We start from the raw sequence: 21,799 nt of genomic DNA on the forward strand, positions 1-21,799 counted from the left end.
CCTGTACTCCAAGCATCCATCCCTTCCTCATCGCCGCCCCTCTTCTCTCTTCTGGTATCTTCGGTGTAGCGATGTCGCTGTAGGTCCTGTCCAGAAAACTCTCGGTTTCCCGGATGAACCTGAGGTCATCCAGTTGCTTCTCCAGTGCCTCAACACGGTCCTTCAGGAGCTGAACCTGGATACACTTTCCACATTTGTAGCAGCCAGAGGCACCATCAACGTCCCTGACCTCCCACATCATGCAAGCAGCACACTGAATCAGTTGACCTGTCATTTCTTCACCACTTCCCACCCTCTCCAACTGTGGCGTAGTCTCCTCCCTCAGCCTCCTCGCCGAAGACTCTCGAGACAAAGACTCGCACTTTTCTCACAAGGCACTTCCCTCAACAAGGCCGCTCCCCTAGAGCAAACCTTGATTATATTGGCTGATATTATGACTAATTCATTTCACTTGTCGCACCTGGGCTGACCTTGAACGTTTGTATTTCAGGCTGGTCCCGAACGGTTTTTAAATCAACCGCTCCTCAGCCAATGCCCTCACTCACTCCTTCACTAATTCATTTCACTTGTCGCACCTCGGCCGACCTCGAACGTTTGTTCTCTTAGGTTTTTAGAAATAGTTTCTATTTGCAGTTTCTGTATTTCAAATTTTCTAAGTTTCACTTTCTTTTCTTGCTCCCTTCATTTTTTGCCTTTGTTATAGTTTTCTGCTATTCTATGCATTCACCTGATTTTTGGGAATGAGTAAGTTGGGGGGGATTGCATTCCTAGAAAGCATGTCATACTGTGCTTTTCTGTAACACCAGTGTGAATCATCTGTACATGAATTAAGTGCAAGTTGGCCGAAAAAAGTTTGCATTTATTTGCTCTTTTAACACGATGTTATTATTCCATATTCCAGATTTACTTGGTTGTAATTTGTGAATTCCGTATGCTTGTATTCCCATTTAACAGCCGTGACTCAAGGATTGCCTGTACAATTCCTTGTTTTACAAGTAACAAGCATTTGTCAGATGCAGTCTCCAGATGTTCAAAGTCTAACATTTTAATTTTATGGACACAAGTTTGTATTAAAATATCGGTATTTTCATATAGTGACTTGAAACCACACGTAAAAAGGAAACATTAAAATACTCTAAGTTACTTTGCAGACTTCAGATGATTGGAAACACAAAATACTTTGCAGATGCTGGGGTCAAAGCAACATGCTGGAGGAACTCAGCAGGTCGGGCAGCATCCGTGGAAACGATTAGTCAACGTTTCGGGCCGAGACCCTTTGTCAGGACTGAAGAGGGAGGGGATAGGGGCCCTATAAAGAAGGTGGGGGGAGGGTGGGAAGGAGAAGGCTGGTAGGTGCCAGGTGAAAAACCAGTAAGGGGAAAGATCAAGGGGTGGGGGAGGGAATAGGCAGAAAAGGTGGTTGGAGGAGCAACACCTCATATACTGTCTGGGTAGTCTCCAGCCCCTTGGCATAAACATTGAATTCCCCAACTTCCAGTAATTCCCTCCCCCTCCCTTCCCCCATCCCAGTTTCACTCTGCCCCCTCCTCCAGCTGCCTATCACTTCCCTCATGGTTCCGCCTCCTTCCACTACCCATTGTGTATTCCCCTATTCTTTCTTCTCCTTTCCTGCCTATCCCCTCCCTGCTTCCCCTCCCCCCACCCCTTTATCTTTCCCCTTACTGGTTTTTCACCTGGAACCTACCAGCCTTCTCCTTCCCACCCACCCCCAACTTCTTTATAGGGCCCCTGCCCCCTCCCTCTTCAGTCCTGACGCAGGGTCTCGGCCCGAAACGTTGACTGATTGTTACCACGGATGCTGCCCGACCTGCTGAGTTCCTCCAGCGTGTTGTGGATGTTGTTCAGATGATTGCAGTTCAGATCAACATGCAGTGCCCCTTCAGTCTAGCCTTAAATAGTGGAAGGCTCGTCATCACATAAAATAAAATTGTAGAGGAACTGCGAATGAGAAAAGGCTCAGTGTGGAGGATGGAGTGGCTCTGTCCTCGAACAGGATCTTTAACTATGTCATTACCAAGAGAAGAATTGTAGCCTGACTCTGGATGGGGGAAGATTAATATTTCTTTCAGAGCCCTGCCAGAAATGCTGATTTTTTTTTAAAAAAAGCTGAATTCGATAACTTCTTTTTCCAAACATCTAAAATCCAATATTAACCACTCTTGCCAAAACTGCTTTGTGTCTCGGACTTTATTTAAAATTACAGAGCAATCCCTGGTGACATTATTAGACTCTATTTATTTAATCTCTGGCTTTGCTTCCTTAATGTAGGTGCTTCTCTGCAAGTGAGAATCAGAATCACTTTATTGCCAGATGTGAAACATACCAGAATTGATGTGGCTGAGTACCAAGCATAAAACACAGGACAATGCAAGAATAGACAATACTATAGCAACCAATAATTTACAAGACAATAGTGCAAATGGCCGTGAGCAATCAACAATTAGCAGAATGGTCACATGAACAATCAAACTTGAATAAATTTGAACATATGAATAAATTAAATAATTATTAGCGGAATAAGGAGAGTGGGAAGGCCGTTTTACAGATGTTGTGCAAGGACAGTTAGGGATAATGGAGAATATGCTGTATGTGTGTGCAGCAAGACCTAGTCAACCTATATGCCTTATATTGGAAATGAAAGTAACGTTTAAACTACACATGCCAGACAACAAGAGAGGTCTCAAAATCAGCACTTACTGCACAAGGTCATCAACATCACCAAATTCCATACTGTCGCCTTCTCAGAGCGTCACTATTTAACAGGGCCATTTTGCAAAGAATATGGCTGTAAAAGTGACCGACTTCTTAGCTTCATAACTTGATTTAGTTATCTTCGGGGCACAAGTCAGGAACGAATTGAAGTATTTTCCCTTTTCCTGGTTGAGTGCAGCTTGTAGGTACAGTTTAGAATGTTAGAAAAAAACCTACAGCACAATACAGGCCCTTCGGCCCACAATACAATGTTGAACTGCCATCCCAATATTTCATACTAACCATTCATCTCCAGCACAAAATCCTCAGCACCATCTTTCTGTGACTTCTTCAATAGCATCTTCCAGAACTAGAAAGATAAAGGGAAGCTGCAAATAACCATCAGGTCATGAACCAGTGTCATTGGAAAGGTTATTACCATTTTTGTAGCATCACTGGGTCAAGATTCTTTAACTCCTTCCTTAGGACCAAATGGACTACAACAGTTCAAGAAGTGGTTCACTACCTCTATCTCGAGGGCCTTAAAGGACTGGAGATGATTGGGCATCTTTTCCATGATGGTTGTAATTCATGAATAGATTATAAGAAATGTTACTTGCTACTCTGTTTTACCTCCCAAATGCTATCATTCAAATGTTAATATTTATTTCATGCTATAGCTTCTGGCAGTCATTTTTATAATTAACAATCTAGCCATTTAATGATATGTTTTAATATTTTCAGGGCATCAAGTTGACCTCACGGGAGATCTGAAAGACAGTGGAAGAGTTTGAGAAAACAATCCCACAATGTCTATTTTCTGGATTTATTTCATGCTGTTTGTATCTGCGTTCCTTGAGTGCCTCTGTAGTAGTACAACAAACAACTCTGACGTTAAGTTACTGCTCGTGTCTTTTGATGGGTTCAGAGCCAGTTACCTAGAACTTTACGCATTCCCTAACCTTCAGAAGATGATCACCAGTGGAACGCTGGTAAAGCATGTAAACAATGTGTTTGTAACCAAAACCTTCCCAAATCATTACTCCATTGTCACGGGCCGTTTTGCAGAAAGCCACGGTGTTGTGGCCAATACCATGTATGATACAGCCACCAACAAGAGTTTTTCAACCTTTGAGGATAAAGATCCGTTTTGGTGGAACGAGGCCACTCCAATATGGGTAACTAATCAACAACAGGGTCACAAGAGTGGTGGAGCAATGTGGCCTGGCACTGACGTGTTTATACACAATACAACCCCTTCCTATTACTTAAACTATAACTACAGTACTCCATTCAGCAAGAGAGTTGACCATATTATAGAATGGTTTACCAATTCAACAGGCCCCATTAACTTTGGTACATTGTACTGGGAGGAGCCTGATTCCACTGGACACCGCAGTGGACCGGACAGTAAAGAACTGAAGAACAAGTTGAAGGAAGTGGATAATAACATCGGCTATTTAATCGATCAACTTCAAAAAACTGGACTGTGGAACACAGTTAATATAATTATCACCAGTGATCATGGAATGGCACAGTGTTCTGATAAGAAAGTTATACAATTGGATAATTGTATTGGCCGTGGTAACTACACCCGGGTGACTAATTCTCCAGTAGCAGCTATATTGCCTCTTTCTGGTAAGTGCTGATTGCCGTAGTAACAGCTAAATAATTAAAATGTCTGGTCAACCAGTCTGTTTTTAAAAGTTATAATGTAAATGTTTTTAAGTTATGATGTAAATACTTCTAAAAATTATAATTTTCAGATTCTATTTTATATGGAAGCAAGTAGCAAAGCTGAGTACTCGTTAACAGCAATCCTTTCTTTGAAGAAATGTTAGAAGTCAAAATGAAACTAGGCAAAGAAAAGTTACCTCAGAAGAAAATTAGTTCTTTCAGGACACAGTGAAATGTCAACAAACATTGAAGTAGCAAGAAGTAGACATTGGCTTGAACATGTTATCTAAATAAAAATGGAAATTATGTAATAATCTTTGCCTTAATTTTATTGCAGATATCATTAAATTGTATTCCAAAGAATTTAGATATTCTAATTATACATCTAATTATCTAAGTCAAGATATTAATTACTTCAAATAATTTAAACTCTAATATTAACCTAAATATTCTAATTACTAATCCTTTATGAAAATCCATAAAGAAGCACCATGTCTATGCAGATTCGTATCATGGAGAAGAAAAATCGGATGTGGAGAGAATGTTTCCAATAGTGGAAGAGTCTAGGATTAGAGAGCACTGCCTCAACATGGAAGGAAGTCCCTTTAGAACAGAGATGAGGAGGAATTTCTCTATTCAGAGGGTGGTGAAACTGTGGAATTCGTTGTCACTGACGTCTGTGAAGGCTAAGCCATTGGTTATATTTAAGGTGGAAGTTGATAGGCTCTTGATTAGTAAGGGCATTAGAGTTTATGGGGAGAAGGCAGGAGAATGGGGTTGAGAGGGATAGTAAATCAGATCTAATTGAATGGCAAAACAGAATGATGAGCTGAATGGCCTGATACTGCCCCTGTATTTATATAATCATATGACTAGCACGTACCATTGACCAATGGTAGCACTTTGATTGTACAAATATTATAGCAGCTCTGTTATTGGTTATTGTGTTACTCTTAACATAGAAACATAGAAAATACGTGCAGGAGTAGGCCATTTGGCCCTTCAAGCCTGCACTGCCATTTAGTACGATCATGGCTGATCATCCAACTCAGAACCCTGTACCTGCCTTTTCTCCATACCCCCGATCCCTTTAGCCACAAGGGCCATATCTAACTCCCTCTTAAATATAGCCAATGAACTGGCCTCAACTATTTCCTCCGGCAGAGAATTCCACAGATTCACCACTCTCTGTGTGAAGAAGTTTTTCCTCATCTTGGTCCTAAAAGGCTTCCCCTTTATCCTCAAAATATGACCCCTCATTCTGGACTTCCCCAACATCGGGAACAATCTTCCTGCATCTAGCCTGTCCAATCCCTTTAGAATTTTATACGTTTCAATCAGATCCCCCCTCAATCTTCTAAATTCCAGAGAGTATAAGCCTGGTCGATCCAGTCTTTCATCATATGAAAGTCCTGCCATCTCAGGAATCAATCTGGTGAACCTTCTTTGTACTCCCTGTATGGCAAGAATATCTTTCCTCAGATTAGGGGACCAAAACTACACACAGTACTCCAGGTGTGGTCTCACCAAGGCCTTGTACAACTGCAGTAGTACCTCCCTGCTCCTGTACTCGAATCCTCTTGCTATGAATGCCAGCATACCATTCGCCTTTTTCACCACCTGCTGTACCTGCATGCCCACTTTCAATGACTGGTGTATAATGATACCCAGGTCTCGTTGCACCTCCTCTTTTCCTAATCGGCCACAATTCAGATAATAACCTATTTTCCTGTTCAAAACAAAACAGCAATCCTCTTGTATGCTGTTGATAAATTTTGAAAATTTACGGATACAGAGTATTCATACAGGGGCCTTAAAGCAATAAGAATTTGATCAGAGTAAGGATTCACTTAAGAGGAACAAGGTTTTGCCACCTCCTGCCAATACTTGTAGAATTCTTTTGTTTGATATTCAGGATGTGAGAGTTCATGGATATTATCCCAAGTGAATAGTTCTAATCTAGATTTCTTAGTTTCCGGTCTTTCCGGTTCAGCCTTTAAACAAGGTTGAGTTAGTTGCACACAGAAACAGTATACGTCAAGGCAAGTCAAGTCACTTTTTATTGTCATTTCGACCATAACTGCTGGTACAGTACACAGTAAAAACAAGTCAACGTTTTTCGGGACATGAAACAATACAAAAACTACACTGAACTACGTAAAACAACACAAAAATTACACTAAACTACAGGCCTACCCAGGACTGCATAAAGTGGACAAAACAGTGCAGGCATTACAATAAATAATAAACAAGACAATAGGCACGGTAGAGGGCAGTAGGTTGGTGTCAGTCCAGGCTCTGGGTATTGAGGAGTCTGATGGCTTGGGAGAAGAAACTGTTACACAGTCTGGTCGTGAGAGCCCAAGTACTTTGCTGCCTTTTGCCAGATGGCAGGAGGGAGAAGAGTTTGTATGAGGGGTGCGTGGAGTCCTTCATAATGCTGTTTGCTTTGCGGATGCAACGTGTGGTGTAAATGTCTGTAATGGCAGGAGGAGGGACCCCGATGATCTTCTCGGCTGACCTCACTATCCACTGCGGGGTCTTGCAATCCGAGATGTTGCAATTTCCGAACCAGGCAGTGATGCAGTTGCTCAGGATGCTCTCAATACAACCTTTGTAGAATGTGGTGAGGATGTGGGGTGGGAAATGGACTTTTCTCAGCCTTCACAGAAAGTAGAGACGCTGCTGGGCTTTCTTAGCTGTGGAGCTGGTGTTGAGGGACCAGGTGAGATTCTCCACCAGGTGAACACCAAGAAATTTGGTGCTCTTAACGATCTCTACGGAGGAGTCGTCAGTGTTTAGCGGAGAGTGGTTGCTCCATGTCCTCCTGAAGTCAACAACCATCTCTTTTGTTTTGTTCACATTCAGAGACAGGTTGTTGGCTCTGCACCAGTCCGTTAAACGCTGCACCTCTTCTCTGTATGCTGACTCATCGTTCTTGCTGATGAGACCCACCACGGTCGTGTCATCGGCGAACTTGATGATGTGGTTCGAACTGTGTGTTGCAGCACAGTCGTGGATCAGCAGAGTGAACAGCAGTGGACTGAGCACACAGCCCTGGGGGGGGGCATGATCAGTGAGGAGGAAGAAGAGGGAGTGCTTAGTATTGGTTTGCTGTTGCCTTGTGTGCCCAGACACAGTGGAAAAAATTGTTTGCACGCCATCTAAGCAGATTTGGCATGCACGAGTACATCATGTAGTACAAGAAAACAGGATGCAAACTGCAGTGCTGCAGTTACAGTGAAAGTGCAGTGTGGATCAACCAATAAAGTGTAAGGGCCACAACAAGGTAGATTGGGAGATCAAGAATTCATCTTTAGTGCATGAAAAATCTATTCCTGAGCAAGGATGGTCCAGAATTAGGTTTATTATCACTGATACATACTGTGAAATTTGTTCTTTTGTAGCAGCCGTGCTACAAATATAAAAATTACCACAGTTTCAAAGTAAATAATAGCAAAAAAAAGAGGAATAATGAGTTAGTGTTCATGGTTTTGTGGACTATTCAGAAATCTGATGGAAGAGAACAAGACATTCTTAAAATGTTGAGTGTGGGTCTTCAGATTCCTGTACCTCCTCCCCAGTGGTAGAAATGCAAGAGGGCATGTCTTAGCTGGTGATTGTCTTTAATGATGTGGGGGGAGGCGGGGGCTGTGCCTGTGATGGCACTGACTGGGTTTACAACACTCTACAGCAGTAGTTCCCAACCTTTTTAGTGCCATGGACCCCTACCATTAACTAAGGTTTCCATGGACCCCAGGTTGGAGAGCCCCTGACAGCAACCTCTTTCAATCCTGGTCATTGGAGCCTCCATATCTGGTGGTGATGTGACCAGTCAGAATCCTCTCCACCTTACATCTGTAGAAATTTGCCGGAGTGCTTGGTGACATCACGAAATCTCCTCAAATTCCTAATAGAGTCTCCAACATGCCTTTTTCGTGATAGCATCAGTGTGTTGGGCTCAGGATAGGTCTTTTGAGATTTTGGCTGTTGCCCAAGAACCTGAAGCTGCTTGCCCTTTCCATCATTGACCCGTAAACGAGGACTGCAGAATGTTCTTTCAGCCTCGCCATGCTGAAGTCCACAATCATTTCCTTGGTCTTGCTGATGCTGACTGTTATTGTTGCAACACCACCCAACGAGCCGATCTATCTCCCTCCTATTTGCCTCTTCATCGCCATCTGAGAATCTTCCCACAACAGTGAATTTATATATGCCATTTGAGCTGTGCCTCCAAGAGGTCTATTCAGGAGTGTGCAGACGGAAGCTATCCTTGAGTTTGGTGGTAGATGATTTCAAGCATTTTTATCTTCTGCCTGACTTTCTGCAGGACATTTTTTTTTTAAGTTACCTGTTGGATTGTACTTTTATTGACTAAAGTACAACTCCTAAACCTTAGGTTCACATTTCAATCTATTAATCTACAATTTTAACATCTTTAAATAGAACAGTATCTGGAAAATCTGCTTGTCCAACATGGAGATCTCAAGCAGGCCAGAATAATGGAGTTTTATTGAACTGTTGAGGATAAGACTGGCCATGGTATCAGAGGGAGGACGTTGACCAGAGGAGAGGTGTAGACGGTGAAAGTAAAGGGCAGAGAGCATTTCTGGAAGCACTGATCAATAATTTTGAATTGTAAGGTGTCTAGCTAGTGACAGTGTGAGGAGTATCTTTAATTGGCTTGAGGAAGGTAATATGGCCCATGTTTGGGAAAACAATGTAAGACACCTAAGACATAGGAGCAGAATTGGGCCATTTGGCCCATTTAGTCCGCCCCACCATTCAATCATGGTTGTTTTATTTTCCTTAGTCATCTGATGCCCTTACTAATCAAGAACTTATCAAACTGTGTTTTAATTATACCCAATGACTTGTCTCTTTGGCAATGATTCCACAGATCTACCACCTTCTTGTTAAAGAAATTCTTCCTCATCTGTATTCTAAAGGGATGTCCTATTCTGAGGCTGTGGCCTCTGGTCCTAGATTCCCCCACCATAAGAAACATCCACTCTATATATATGCCTTTCAACATTCAATAGGTTTCAAGGAGAAACCACCTCATTCTTCTGAACTCCAGCAAGTACAGGAAAAGAACCATCAAATTCTCCCCATACATTAACCCTTTAATTCCTGGGATAATTCTCATAAACCTCCTCTGGGCCTTCTCCAATGCCAGTGCATTCATTCTTAGATATGGGACCCAAAACTGCTCACAATACTCCAACTGTGGTCAGACAAGCAAGAGGTTCTGTTTAGGGAACACAGTGGAAGATGCTGAAGAAGACCTCTGTGAGAAAATTATTATAGAGGTAATGAAATGGTGGAAGTAAATACCTGAATGAATTGGGAAATAATGGTCCTATTTCTAGGCAAACATATTCTTCAGAGAAAGAAACAGTACCACTTGGACTAGATGCTCCTGGAATTTCATAGGCCTTGGTCCACACAAGCAAATATATAAAGGCCTAGAAATTGGATACTGTATCAATAGAGTTGAGGGGTTGATCATGAAGCATACCAACTCCTGCCTGAGAGTGACTTAGGTCCACTCCAATATGCCCACGTCACAACATGTGACAGCAGATGCCAATTCATTGGCTCCTCACTAGACAATGAAAATGTGTATATCTGGATGCTCCTCACTGGCTACAGCTTAGCATTCAACATTTTCGTCAAGTAGAAACTAATCACTAAGTTCCAAGACCTGGGCCTCGGTACTTTTCTGTGCAAATAGTTCCTCGATTTTTGTCACTGGAGGGCAGTCAATGATGTGGAATTCATTGTTGCCAATCCAGTATGTATGGATTGACGACAACAACATTCTCCACAATCACCATCAGCACAGGTGCAATACGTGGCTGTGTGCTTGCCCCTCCCTCCCCCTGCTGTTCGACTCACCATATAGCAATGACCGTGAGGCTAAGCACAGCTCCAATGCCATATTTAGGTTTGGCTGACAACACCACTATTGGCCGAATCAAAAATGGTGACAAATCGGCCTATGGGAGGGAGACTGAAAATCCAGTTGATTGGTGCCACAATCAAACTTCTCAGTCAACATCAGTAAAACCAAAGAGCTGGTTATCAACTTTAAATTCCTTGGCACTCTCATATCAGAGTTATCATTGGGGGATTGGAGAAAGCCAGTAACTTTAAATTCCTTGGCACTGTCATATCAGAGTTTTCATTGGGGGATGGAGAAAGCCAGTAACTTTAAATTCCTTGGCACTGTCATATCAGTTATAGGACCAGCACATAAATGTCATAACAAAGGAAGCACTACTTTCGCAAAGTTTCCGTATACTCGGCATGTCACCTGAAAATCTGATGAACGTCTAGTGGAGAGTATCCTTGTTGGTTGCGTCACAGCCTGGTAAGTTAACACCAATGCCCAGGAAGTAAAAACTCGACAGAGCGTGGTGGATACAGCTCAGGCCATTACAGGCAAAGTCCTCCTCACCAGTGAGCACACTTATGAGGAGCGCTGCCTCAGGAAGGCTGCATCTATCATTGAAGAACCTGACATCCAGGCTGTGCTCTCTTTTCTCTGCTTCTGTTGGGTAGGAGGGACAGAAGCCTTAGATACCACACCACTGAGTTCAAGAACAGGTTCTACAACCATCAAGCTCCTGAACAGGCAGGGATAATTTCACTCACCACAACTCTGAACTGATCTCACAACCTACTTACTTTTGAAATGGAAATGAAAAGTGTTTGTGCCAATTCTGAATGGTATGACGTGTGCTAGAACCACTGATTACAGTTAAGTGGAAACTCGTTTACTCCAACTTGCTAATAACATGCATCTAGTTAAAGCAACCTTAATTGGACTGAGGGCTGCATCACTGGGTCAGAATCTGAGCTACAGTTATTCAAATTATAATAGACCAATTAAATATGAAAATATTTTAACAGGCAGTATTGGGCAGGCATTTCAGTATTGTTTCATTTTCCTTTTCTCCATTTGAATTTATTTCATTTGATTAGTTACGACATTAAGATGTCATTCCTTTTGTTTTAAACAGATGTAAACTACGTATATAAATTGCTGTCAAACTGCGATACGCATATGAAAGTTTATTTGAAAGAAGATATCCCAGACCGTTTTCACTACAAGCACAACAAAAGAATTCAGCCAATTCTCCTTGTTGCTGATGAAGGATGGACAATTGTTCAAAATGGATCAATCACACAATGTAAGTCCAGAGTGTAAAAGATTATTTTGCCATTTGCTTGCCATAACTAATCTGAAATGAGTTGTATTCCGGTGTTGTTTCAGTTTGTTTTATTAGGGTATAAAATAATTCTACCAATGAGCATTAAACCCTCAAATGTAATCATTAAATCAGTAGGACCAGGCAGAGAAATAATCAATAATCAAGTCAAAATCAAATCCAATCAAGTTTAATTGTTATTCAAACCATACGTGGATGCAGCTGAAGAAGACCAGCTTTCCTGTGGGGCCGAGGTGCACAAACATACACATGCGTTCAAAATAGCGAGAAAAGAAAAAGTAAGAACATAGTCACGTAAGAAAATACATATTTAGTCCAAGAGCGACAAGTCCCGCATATTGATGGTTTCTAGCAGTCCATCCCATAATTCTGCTGATCCAACACTGGAGGGCAGCACCAACAGAGAGGCCACCCCCCAACCAAGCATAGACACCACGCTACAACACAAGGCCACAGCTTGAGGCCTAGTCCTTGCTACAACTGAGGCGACATTGCTGCCTTGCCGCCTATTTTGCCACCAAACAAGGGAAGCAGGCCTGTGGTAATCGGTGTCCAACAGTGTCTTGCGATCGCCAAAGAAATGTCCAAGACAGTTACTCACGGTTTCGCCACCTTTGCACCAACAGCATTGTCTGCACCCAGGTCAGCTCTTCCAAACCCAATCCGCTCCCCCCACCCCTACAGTCCAACTAGTGTGACCTGCCTCCCATGGCCCAACTGCCCAGCCCAACCCAACTCCCTCGGTCTGATGGTCTGACACGATGGACTGACCTGCCTTCTCTGAACCGCTGGCTGGTGCTTACGATATTCCGAACAATGAGCAGCTCACTGATGTGGTAGACATGCTGGACACATAGTTATTGGAGTCCATTGTAGTCTTACTGTGCATAAAAAGACATTTAACAAAGAAAAAAGCACCTTTGGTTAGCCCATGAGAGGCCGCTGCCTGTGTACACACTGCCATCTTATCAGAAGTCTACTAATAAATTGAACATTTATTTTAATTAACAAAACATTCAAGGTTACAAACTGCAAGGAGATTGTCATGGAGTTTTTAATATGTAACAATAAAGTTATTTTCTAATAATTGCATGTGGGTAAACATTCAGACATGAAAATTATTCACTGAAGCAAAAACTTTGCTTTCTAAATGGAAGTACAGTATCTTGAAAAATATATTCAGCTCCCACAAGTCCTTGCACAAAAGGGTATTTGTGTATTTTCACATTTTCCTATCTCATTTTCTAAATTTGAAATTTTAGAGGAGGATTTTTTGAGCTAATCTACAAAACATCGTGCATCATATCAAATCAAAAGAAAAATACCAAAACCAGTCAGCAATTTACTAAAAATTAAAAATCAAATTGTGAGACTAAAAAAGTATTCATCCCCTTTATAATTACTAGGTTAACTTTCCACAGGTGCAATATACTGTATTAACTTACCAACCCACTCATTTTGTTGATGCAAAATGTTGGAGGATCACATGTTTTTAATGAATTAATAAGAATAAATATCCCTTTTCTCTGTAAGATCCAACAGTATGGTAGATCTTCAACATACCAGACCAAAATGAAAACAAAAGAGCATTCAAGACAAGTCAGGGAGATGATAATAAAGAAGCTCAAATCTGGGGAGCATCTTAAAGGCACTGAACTTAACTTGAAGCTCAGTGCAGTCCATCATGAACCCACAGCCACACAGCCTAGGTCAGGCCGCCCCTTTAAACTTAGTTGTCGAAGAAGAATGGCACTTGGAAGAGAAGCTACTGTGACGCCAGCAGTCACTCTGAGTCAGTGGCTGCAACTGGAGATGGCTCCACTATCTCTAAGGCCTTGCACAAAAAGGGAATTTGTAGTTTATGGAAGAGTGGCAAGGAAGAAGCCCTTAAAAATCCTTGCCAATAAAGATTTTGCAAAGCATCACTTATACAATATTGTAAAGTCACGGAAGAAGGTCTCGAGGTCGGATGAGACTAAAGTGGAGCTTTTGACCTTAACACTAAGAGTGTGGTGTAAATCTAATACTGCCAGGTAACACCATCCCTACTGTAAAGTATTGCGGAGTTAACATCATGCCATGAGGTTGCTTTGAGGCAGCAGGGATGGGAAATCTGGCAAGATTGATGGGAACATGATAGTTGCTAAATATAGAGAGATCCTGGATAAAATCTTGCTAGCCTCTGCCAGAAAGCTTAAACTGTCTTTCAGCAGGACAATGACCCATGGAGTGGCTTCAAATGAAGAACATTGATGTCCTTGAGTCAGAGTGCTGAGTTTAACCTGATGAAACGTCTCTGGCAAGCCCAAGATTACTGCCCACTGCCACTCCCCAAACTTGGCATAGTTTGAGCAATTTTGCAAGGAAGAATGGGCAAATTTTGTTAACATGTGGTGCAAAGCTAATAGAGGTTTCTCTGCAAAGGTTACTACTATTTGTAATAGCTGTGAGAGCAGGCTCAACTATGTACCTAGCAAAGGGGGATGAATACTTATGAACTACTGACATTTCAGGTTTTGAATTTTTTGTTTTTCATGTTTTCCAATTTTCCCTGTTTCTTGGGGCTCTGCTGTGGGGAGAATAAAGGAGCATGTGATTCACAAATTAAAAATACTGAGTTAATTTGATCAAAATCCCTGTTGTAATACTCAATTATGTGAACAAAGGGTTGGGGGCTGAATACTTTTATAAGGCACTGTAGATGAAAGAGTGAGTGACCGTTGTTATGTACCCCGTAATTGGGTTGCCAAACCAGCAGAAATGGATCACTCAGTTGGAGTCCGGATTACTGGAACTAAGAAAGTTTTATTAAAGAAACAAGCAACACAGTACTCTAATCAAAAGGATAATAAATGCAACAGTTCAGCAATGATAAACACACATGTACACAGAATTAGGATAACAGGATCAATCAAGCTCTATCGTCGTCTAGGGGTAAATGACCAGTTTCAAAGTGACACAAAGTTCAGTTCAACTGAGTTCAGTTCAGTTCACAGTAATCACTGCCGTGGCGATGGACAGTGGGGGGAAGGAGAGAGAGAGCAAAAACGAATGAATATTCAAACGGCTTCCACACAGACCTTCGATATTCTTCGCAGCCAGCTTTCGGGCGAGCCCTTTGTGATGTCTTCTGAGGTCACCGACTGTGACCCCTCCGTTTCCAGATACGATCGTTTCTCCGTGGTGAACCTGGCACCCAGGCAAGGGCGGACATACACCAGGTTCCCGCCGATTGTACCTTTCCACCCTGTGCGTCTATGGCTTGGTCCCGCGAACAGCCCTCCAAAACTCCCACCGACTTGTGGGAGGCGCACGGCTTCCAGGGTCTCGTTACCTCGTGGTGTCGTGTGTGTCTTGCCTTAGCGAACCTGTCCCTTTTTATCCCCCTGCTGGGGTATCGCCTGTCCATCACTTCAAACAGTTCAGGGTTCAAAAGGGAGCCGATCTTGACAGCTCTCCTTCCGTCCCTTCATTAACATCTCCAAATGCTGCTCCATTGTTTTCCTTATCTCTCTTTCTCCTGAAGACAGGTGGCAGACCAACTGCTGATCCCACTGGTGCCAGCACAGGACAGTTAACATCTTAATCTATGTGTACTCTCGTCACGCCCCTCACCTTTAAGGATTTTTACCGGGGTAAAAATTACAAACATGAATACATTATTTGATACACACAAATATACACCTTCATCAGCTACTTGGCTAATACAGCGAATTTTAAGTTGTCAACACCTTGACAGACAGTCAGCAATCACATTTTCCGTTCCTTTTATATGTGTAATTTTTATATCAAATTCCTGTAGCACCAGACTCCAACTTAGCAATCTTTTGTTTTTATCTTTCATAGTGGCCAAAAACACTAATGGGTTGTGGTCAGTGTAAATTACCAGTGGTTTCCGTGCCGGGCAAATATAAACTTCAAGATGTTGTAATGCTAGTATGATGGCCAGTAATTCCTTTTCCACAGTGGAATAGTTCCTCTGATGGGTATTAAATTTCTTCGAAAAGTAAGCGACTGGGTGCTCAACCCCCTCTTTGTCGGTCTGCAACAGCACCACCCCGGCTGCTTCGTCACTAGCATCTGTTGCTAGGGAGAAGGGTTTTGAAAAATCAGGCGCATTTAGCACAGGATGGTGACACAGAATCGCCTTCAGACTCTCGAAGGCTTGTTGGCAAAGGTCGTTCCACACAAACTTCGCATTCTTTGGCAAAAGCTTAGTGAGAGGGAGGGAAATATCCGCAAAGTTTTTGCAAAACTTCCTATAGTACCCCACCATCCCCAAGAACCTTCTCAGGGCTCTCTTGTCTGTCGGGGTGGGGATCTCCGAGATAGCCCGCACCTTAGCCTGCATCGGAGCCAGCTGCCCCTGTCCTACCACAAATCCCAGATAAGTGACCTTCGCGTGGCCGAACTCACTTTTTGCGAGGTTCACTGTCAGGGTGGCTTCGGACAGCTGTTTAAATAGCTCCTCTACCGCCACAATGTGCTCCTCCCATGTGTCACTCCAGACCACCAAATCATCAATATATGCTTCTGTGTTCCTTAGTCCCTTTATTACTGAATTAATCATCCTCTGGAAGGTCCCTGGGGCGTTTTTCATGCCAAAAGGTAGAATATTATACTCGTATAAACCAGAGGGAGTGACAAATGCTGAGATTTCTCTAGCCCGGTCGGTTAAAGGAACACACCAGTAACCTTTCAGCAAATCGATGTTGGTGATGTACGTAGCTCTCCCCACTTTATCGATGCAATCGTCTACCCTTGGGATGGAGTAAGCATCAGTTTTTGTGATGGCGTTCACCTTTCTGTAATCTGTACAGAATCGGATGCTCCCACCGGCTTTCGGGACAACCACACGGGGATACCCATTCCGACTTGGATGGCCTAATAATATCTGTGGCTAGCATGTGTTCAATTTCTTTCTCCACTAGCTTGCCCTTCTCCAAGTTCATCCTATAGGGGTGTTGTTTAATAGGCTGGTCTGAGGTGACCACAACATCATGCACCGTCCCTTTGCATTGCCTCGGGACATCGGGACATACATCTGCGTGCCGGTGAATTAGCCTTATCAATGGCCCGGGTTAGGTGAGAGACCTTATCAGCAAACTTAGCCAGAACAATAGAGTTCTCCAATCGGGTCGGCACCATATTCATCTTTTCGAGATGGGTTTTCCCCGTCTCATTCGACACCCCAGCCTCATTAATTTCCGTGATAACACCAACCGGGTTTTCTTTCTGATCGTGGTAGGCTTTTAACATGTTAATGTGTACCAACTGTGTGGGTTTACGCCTGTCCGGCATTTCGATAACATAATTCAAAGGGTCTATCTTTTTAATTACCTTGTACGGACCGTGGAATCTCGCCTGGAGGAGGTTGGCCACCACTGGGAACAGAACTAAGACCCGATCGCCCACTTGGAACACTTTCTCGTGGGCTCGCCTATCATACCATTTTTTCGTTTTAGTCTGGGAGTGTCGCAGATTTTCTTTGGCAAGGTCACAGATCCTTTCAAGCCTCTCACGAAATTTTAAAACGTAATCAGTCACATTAACTTGGACTGCCGGACTGGACCATTGCTCTTTTAGTAAGGTCAGGGGTCCTCTGGGCCGCTGACCAAAGACGAGCTCGAATGGGCTGAACCCCAATGACTCTTGAACCGTGTCCCTCACGGCAAATAAGAGGAGGGGCAAAGCATCATCCCAGCTCCTAGCGTTTTCTTGACAGTAAATTTTAATCATGGTCTTTAATGTGGCGTGGAATTGTTCCAACACCCCTTGTGACTCAGGGTGGTACGCGGAGGCCAAAATCTGCTTTGCTCCCATCTCATCCAACATCTGTCGGAATGTGTGAGATGTGAAGAGTAGTCCCCTGATCCGATTGGATTTCCCTGGGCAGCCCCACCGTAGTGAAAAATTTCACAAGGGCCTTTACCACTGCGGGAGCCTTTACGCTTGCCAGGGGCACCGCCTCCGGAAACCTGGTGATGGCGCACATCATAGTCATCACATACTCCCGCCCACTTGCAGTTCTGGGCAGGGGACCGACAAAATCCACAATTACTCGAGAAAAAGGTTCCCCGAAAGCGGGTATCGGTCGAAGGGGCGCCTTAGGCAGGACCTGATTTGGCTTTCCCACTACCTGACATAAATGACATCGCCTACAATATTCAACAATATCTTTCCTCATATTCGGCCAGTAAAACTCTTTCATAATTCTGTCGACTGTCTTCCTCACCCCAAAATGTCCACCGAGGGGTACTTTGTGGGCCAGGTTAAAAATCTCGCCCCTATAAATTTTCGGCACTACCACCTGGTGTACAACTCCCCACTCCTCATCTGCGGGCACAGTACGTGGTCTCCATTTCCTCATTAGTACTCCCTCCTTCACATAATAGCCTACTGGCTCCCTTTTTAATTCTGCGTCAGAGAGAGCTGTCTCCGCCAAATCCATCAGCTCCTCGTCTCGCTCCTGTGCCTGTATAAAGTCCTTCCTAGCTAATGCTAAGTCTGCCTCAGCCCCCTCACCTCCTCTTGTTCCACCACACTCCTTCTTTTCACTTTCTACCCCCTCCTCGTACAAGGCTGGCAGAAACGTCTCAGCTAGCTGTATATCAGCCTCTGCAGCCTTCCTCGACATCCGTTGAGTTACTGCGCAAACGGGATAAACCTGCGAGTCCATGGGCGGGGCCTCATTGCTGGCAGGCTGACTTGTCAATCTCACGGCTGGGAACACAATTCCCCCGGCGAGGTCATTACCGAGCAAGACTTCCATGTCTTTCATCGGTAATTCAGGCCTCACCCCGATCGTGACTAGTCCAGAGACCAAGTTGCTTTGTAGGTGTAGCTGGTGCAAAGGCACGGCTTCAGTCCCTTTTCCAATGCCTTTGATCACACTGACCTCCCCAGTTTCGGTCTCTGAACTAAAATCTAAAACACTCCTCAAGATCAGTGACTGACAAGCTCCCGTGTCTCTCCAGATCTGTACTGGAACTGGGTTTAACCCCTCCTTCACCGACACCAATCCGGCCGAGATAAACCTCGCACGCCCTTCCTGAACTTTATCCGACCTTCTCTCTCCTGGAGGTTGGTTTGCCGGCTCAATACAGCCAGTCGGAACCCCCGTTTTTCCTTTTCCCGTCTCCTTCTTTGGGGCAAAGCACCTGGACGCAAAGTGTCCGACTTTCCCACAATTATAACAGACGACCCCAGGAGACTTCCTACCAGACTGCTCCCAGTCTACCTTATCCTTCTCACTAGTCCCCAGCTTACTTACTGACTTTTCTGGCAGACTCTCCCCGCCGTCCTGAGGACCCTTCTGGTAGCCTTTACTCGGGGCAAACTTCATTTTATGCAATGTTAGCAGTTGCGGCTAACGTGGCTGCCTCTTTCTCATCTAGGTAGGGTCTCATACCCTCAGGGACACAACCTTCAAACTGCTCAATCAGGATCAGCTGTAGCAGTCTGTCATAATCCCCATCTACCCCCTTCGAGGCGCACCAACGCTCACAATATGTCTGCATCTCACGGGCAAACTCTAAATACGTGCGATCCCACTGCTTCCTCGCATTCCGGAACCTCTGCAGGTATGCCTCCGGGACCAACTCATAAATCCTGAGGATGGCCTCTTTCACCACATCATACCTCTGGGCATCTTCCGCGGACAAAGCTGAGTAAGCTTGTTGGGCTTTCCCTTTCAGTACACTCTGAAGCAAAACAGCCCACTTATCCCTCGGCCAGTCCTGACTTGTAGCAACTTTTTCGAAATGGAGAAAGTGCTGATCCACATCGGTGTCGTCAAATGGGGGAACCAGCCTAACATCCTGGGTCTCCCTGAACCCTCCACCTTGGTTCGGCATGGGCCCCTGCTCTGCCCTTATCTTTAACTTCTCCAGCTCAAATTCCCTTTCCCTCTGTTTTTCCAACTGCCTCCCTTCTCGCTCCAACTGTCTCTCTCTCTCTCTCTCTCTCCTGCCTTTCTAACTGTTTCTCTTTCTCCTGCCTTTCTAACTGCTTCTCTTCGTGTTCTAACTGCCGTACCCGGAACTCGTGCTTGAGTCTCAGTTTTTCAAGCTGCACCTGTACTCGCGTCTCCAGCAGGTTTTTCAATAGACACCACCTCCAGCTCGCCTTGGGGAAACACACCTTTAGATACATAGTGCTCTACGATAGCTCTGTGTATCTCCTCTCTCCTCATTGTCGACTTCCCCTTAACAAGATTCAGCCGTTTGGCCACAGCTGCCTATTCCGCTTTCCTGGCATCCTCTAATGCCTCCAAGGTCGGCGCCTTTATAAATTCCTCAGCCTCCATTTCTGCTGTTGTCTTTTCTTCTTTCAGGAATTTTAACCCAATCAATTTACTCCGTCCCAAATTTAGCGTTCAAAATCGCGGACGAGAACCCCACTTATGTTACGTACCCCGTAACTGAGTTGCCAAACCAGCAGAAATGGATCACTCAGTTGGAGTCCAGATTACTGGAACTAAGAAAGTTTTATTAAAGAAACAAGCAACACAGTACTCTAATCAAAAGTATAATAAATGCAACAGTTCAGCAATGATAAAGACACATGTACACAGAATTAGGATAACAGGATCAATCAAGCTCTATCGTCGTCTAGGGGTAAATGACCAGTTTCAAAGTGACGCAAAGTTCAGTTCAACTGAGTTCAGTTCAGTTCACAGTAATCACTGCCGTGGCGATGGACAGTGGGGGGAAGGAGAGAGAGAGCAAAAACGAATGAATATTCAAACAGCTTCCACACAGACCTTCGATACTGTTCGCAGCCAGCTTTCGGGCGAGCCCTTTGTGATGTCTTCTGAGGTCACCGACTGTGACCCCTCTGTTTCCAGATACGATCGTTTCTCCGTGGTGAACCTGGCACCCAGGCAAGGGCGGACACACACCAGGTTCCCGCCGATTGTACCTTTCCACCCTGTGCGTCTATGGCTTGGTCCCGCGAACAGCCCTCCAAAACTCCCACCAACTTGTGGGAGGCGCACGGCTTCCAGGGTCTCGTTACCTCGTGGTGTCGTGTGTGTCTTGCCTTAGCGAACCTGTCCCTTTTTATCCCCCTACTGGGGTATCGCCTGTCCATCACTTCAAACAGTTCAGGGTTCAAAGGGGAGCCGATCTTGACAGCTCTCCTTCCGTCCCTTCATTAACATCTCCAAATGCTGCTCCATTGTTTTCCTTATCTCTCTTTCTCCTGAAGACAGGTGGCAGACCAACTGCTGATCACTGGTGCCAGCACAGGACAGTTAACATCTTAATCTATGTGTACTCTCGTCACAGCGTGAATTTTCAGTTTTGTGCAAGGGTGTCACTAAACTCACAGTATATAGAAAAGCAAAGAAAACAATTTTAGCGAGAGATGTAGCCGCAGAAGTATCTACCAAGAGCATTATGTGCCAGGTCGTACCAGTTTATGTCTGCAAAGCACACAAAATGCTGGAGGAACTTAGCAGGTCAGGCAATATCAATGGAAAGAAATAAACAGTCAGTGTTTTGGGCCATGACTGGAAAGGAAGAACAAGTTGTCAGGTGATAGGTGAAACCAGGTGAGGGGGAAGGTAGGTAGGTAACGGTGGAATCAAGTGAGAAGCTGGGAGGCGATAGGTGTAAGAGTAAAAGACTGAAAAAGAAGGAATCTGATTCAGGAGAGTGGACCATGGGAGAAAAGGATGAAAGGGCACCAGGGAGAAGAGAGGGGAAGAGAAGAGGTAAGAGGGGAGCCAGAATAGGAATGGAAAAGTGGAGGGGGGGTGTTAGAAATTACCAGTAGTTAGATAAATCGATATTCACATCGTCAGGTTGGAGGCTACCCGGACAGAATATGGAGTTGCTCCTCCAACCTCAGAGTGGCCTCGTGGCAGTAGAGGCCACGGACCAACATGTTGGAATGGGAAGTAGAATTAAAATGGGTGGCCACCAGGATTCAGTTAGTTGAAGTATTCCAAGTCTTTTAATACTTGATCCTTTTCAATGTCTTGATAGATCATTTAATGTTTTAAAAATACTTACAATCATTGTAAATTCTGACGGTGTTTTAATTTTAATGTCAAAATATTACAACTTGTATACTTAAAAAGCTAAAAATTTCGAGATCTGCAGATTCCACAGTGAATAAGTTTGACCTAGCCTCTCACCTTAAACTAACAGACCTGCATTTTAAAT

At 44.0% G+C, this 21,799-nt stretch overlaps 1 protein-coding gene across 1 annotated transcript in view; it reads left to right on the top strand.

The window, feature by feature from the left end:
• enpp4 (ectonucleotide pyrophosphatase/phosphodiesterase 4) overlaps nucleotides 1-21,799 on the top strand; it is a 44,974-nt gene that overhangs the window by 19,506 nt on the left and 3,669 nt on the right. Inside the window, exons 2-3 of the mRNA XM_072251468.1 lie at nucleotides 3,457-4,350; nucleotides 11,418-11,588. Of these exons, the coding sequence (XP_072107569.1) occupies nucleotides 3,522-4,350; nucleotides 11,418-11,588 (1,000 nt within the window). The 5' untranslated portion in view covers nucleotides 3,457-3,521. The remainder of the gene's footprint in view (nucleotides 1-3,456; nucleotides 4,351-11,417; nucleotides 11,589-21,799) is intronic.

The sequence above is a fragment of the Mobula birostris genome, chromosome 2 (assembly GCF_030028105.1).
Source record: "Mobula birostris isolate sMobBir1 chromosome 2, sMobBir1.hap1, whole genome shotgun sequence".
Lineage (NCBI taxonomy): Eukaryota > Metazoa > Chordata > Chondrichthyes > Myliobatiformes > Myliobatidae > Mobula > Mobula birostris.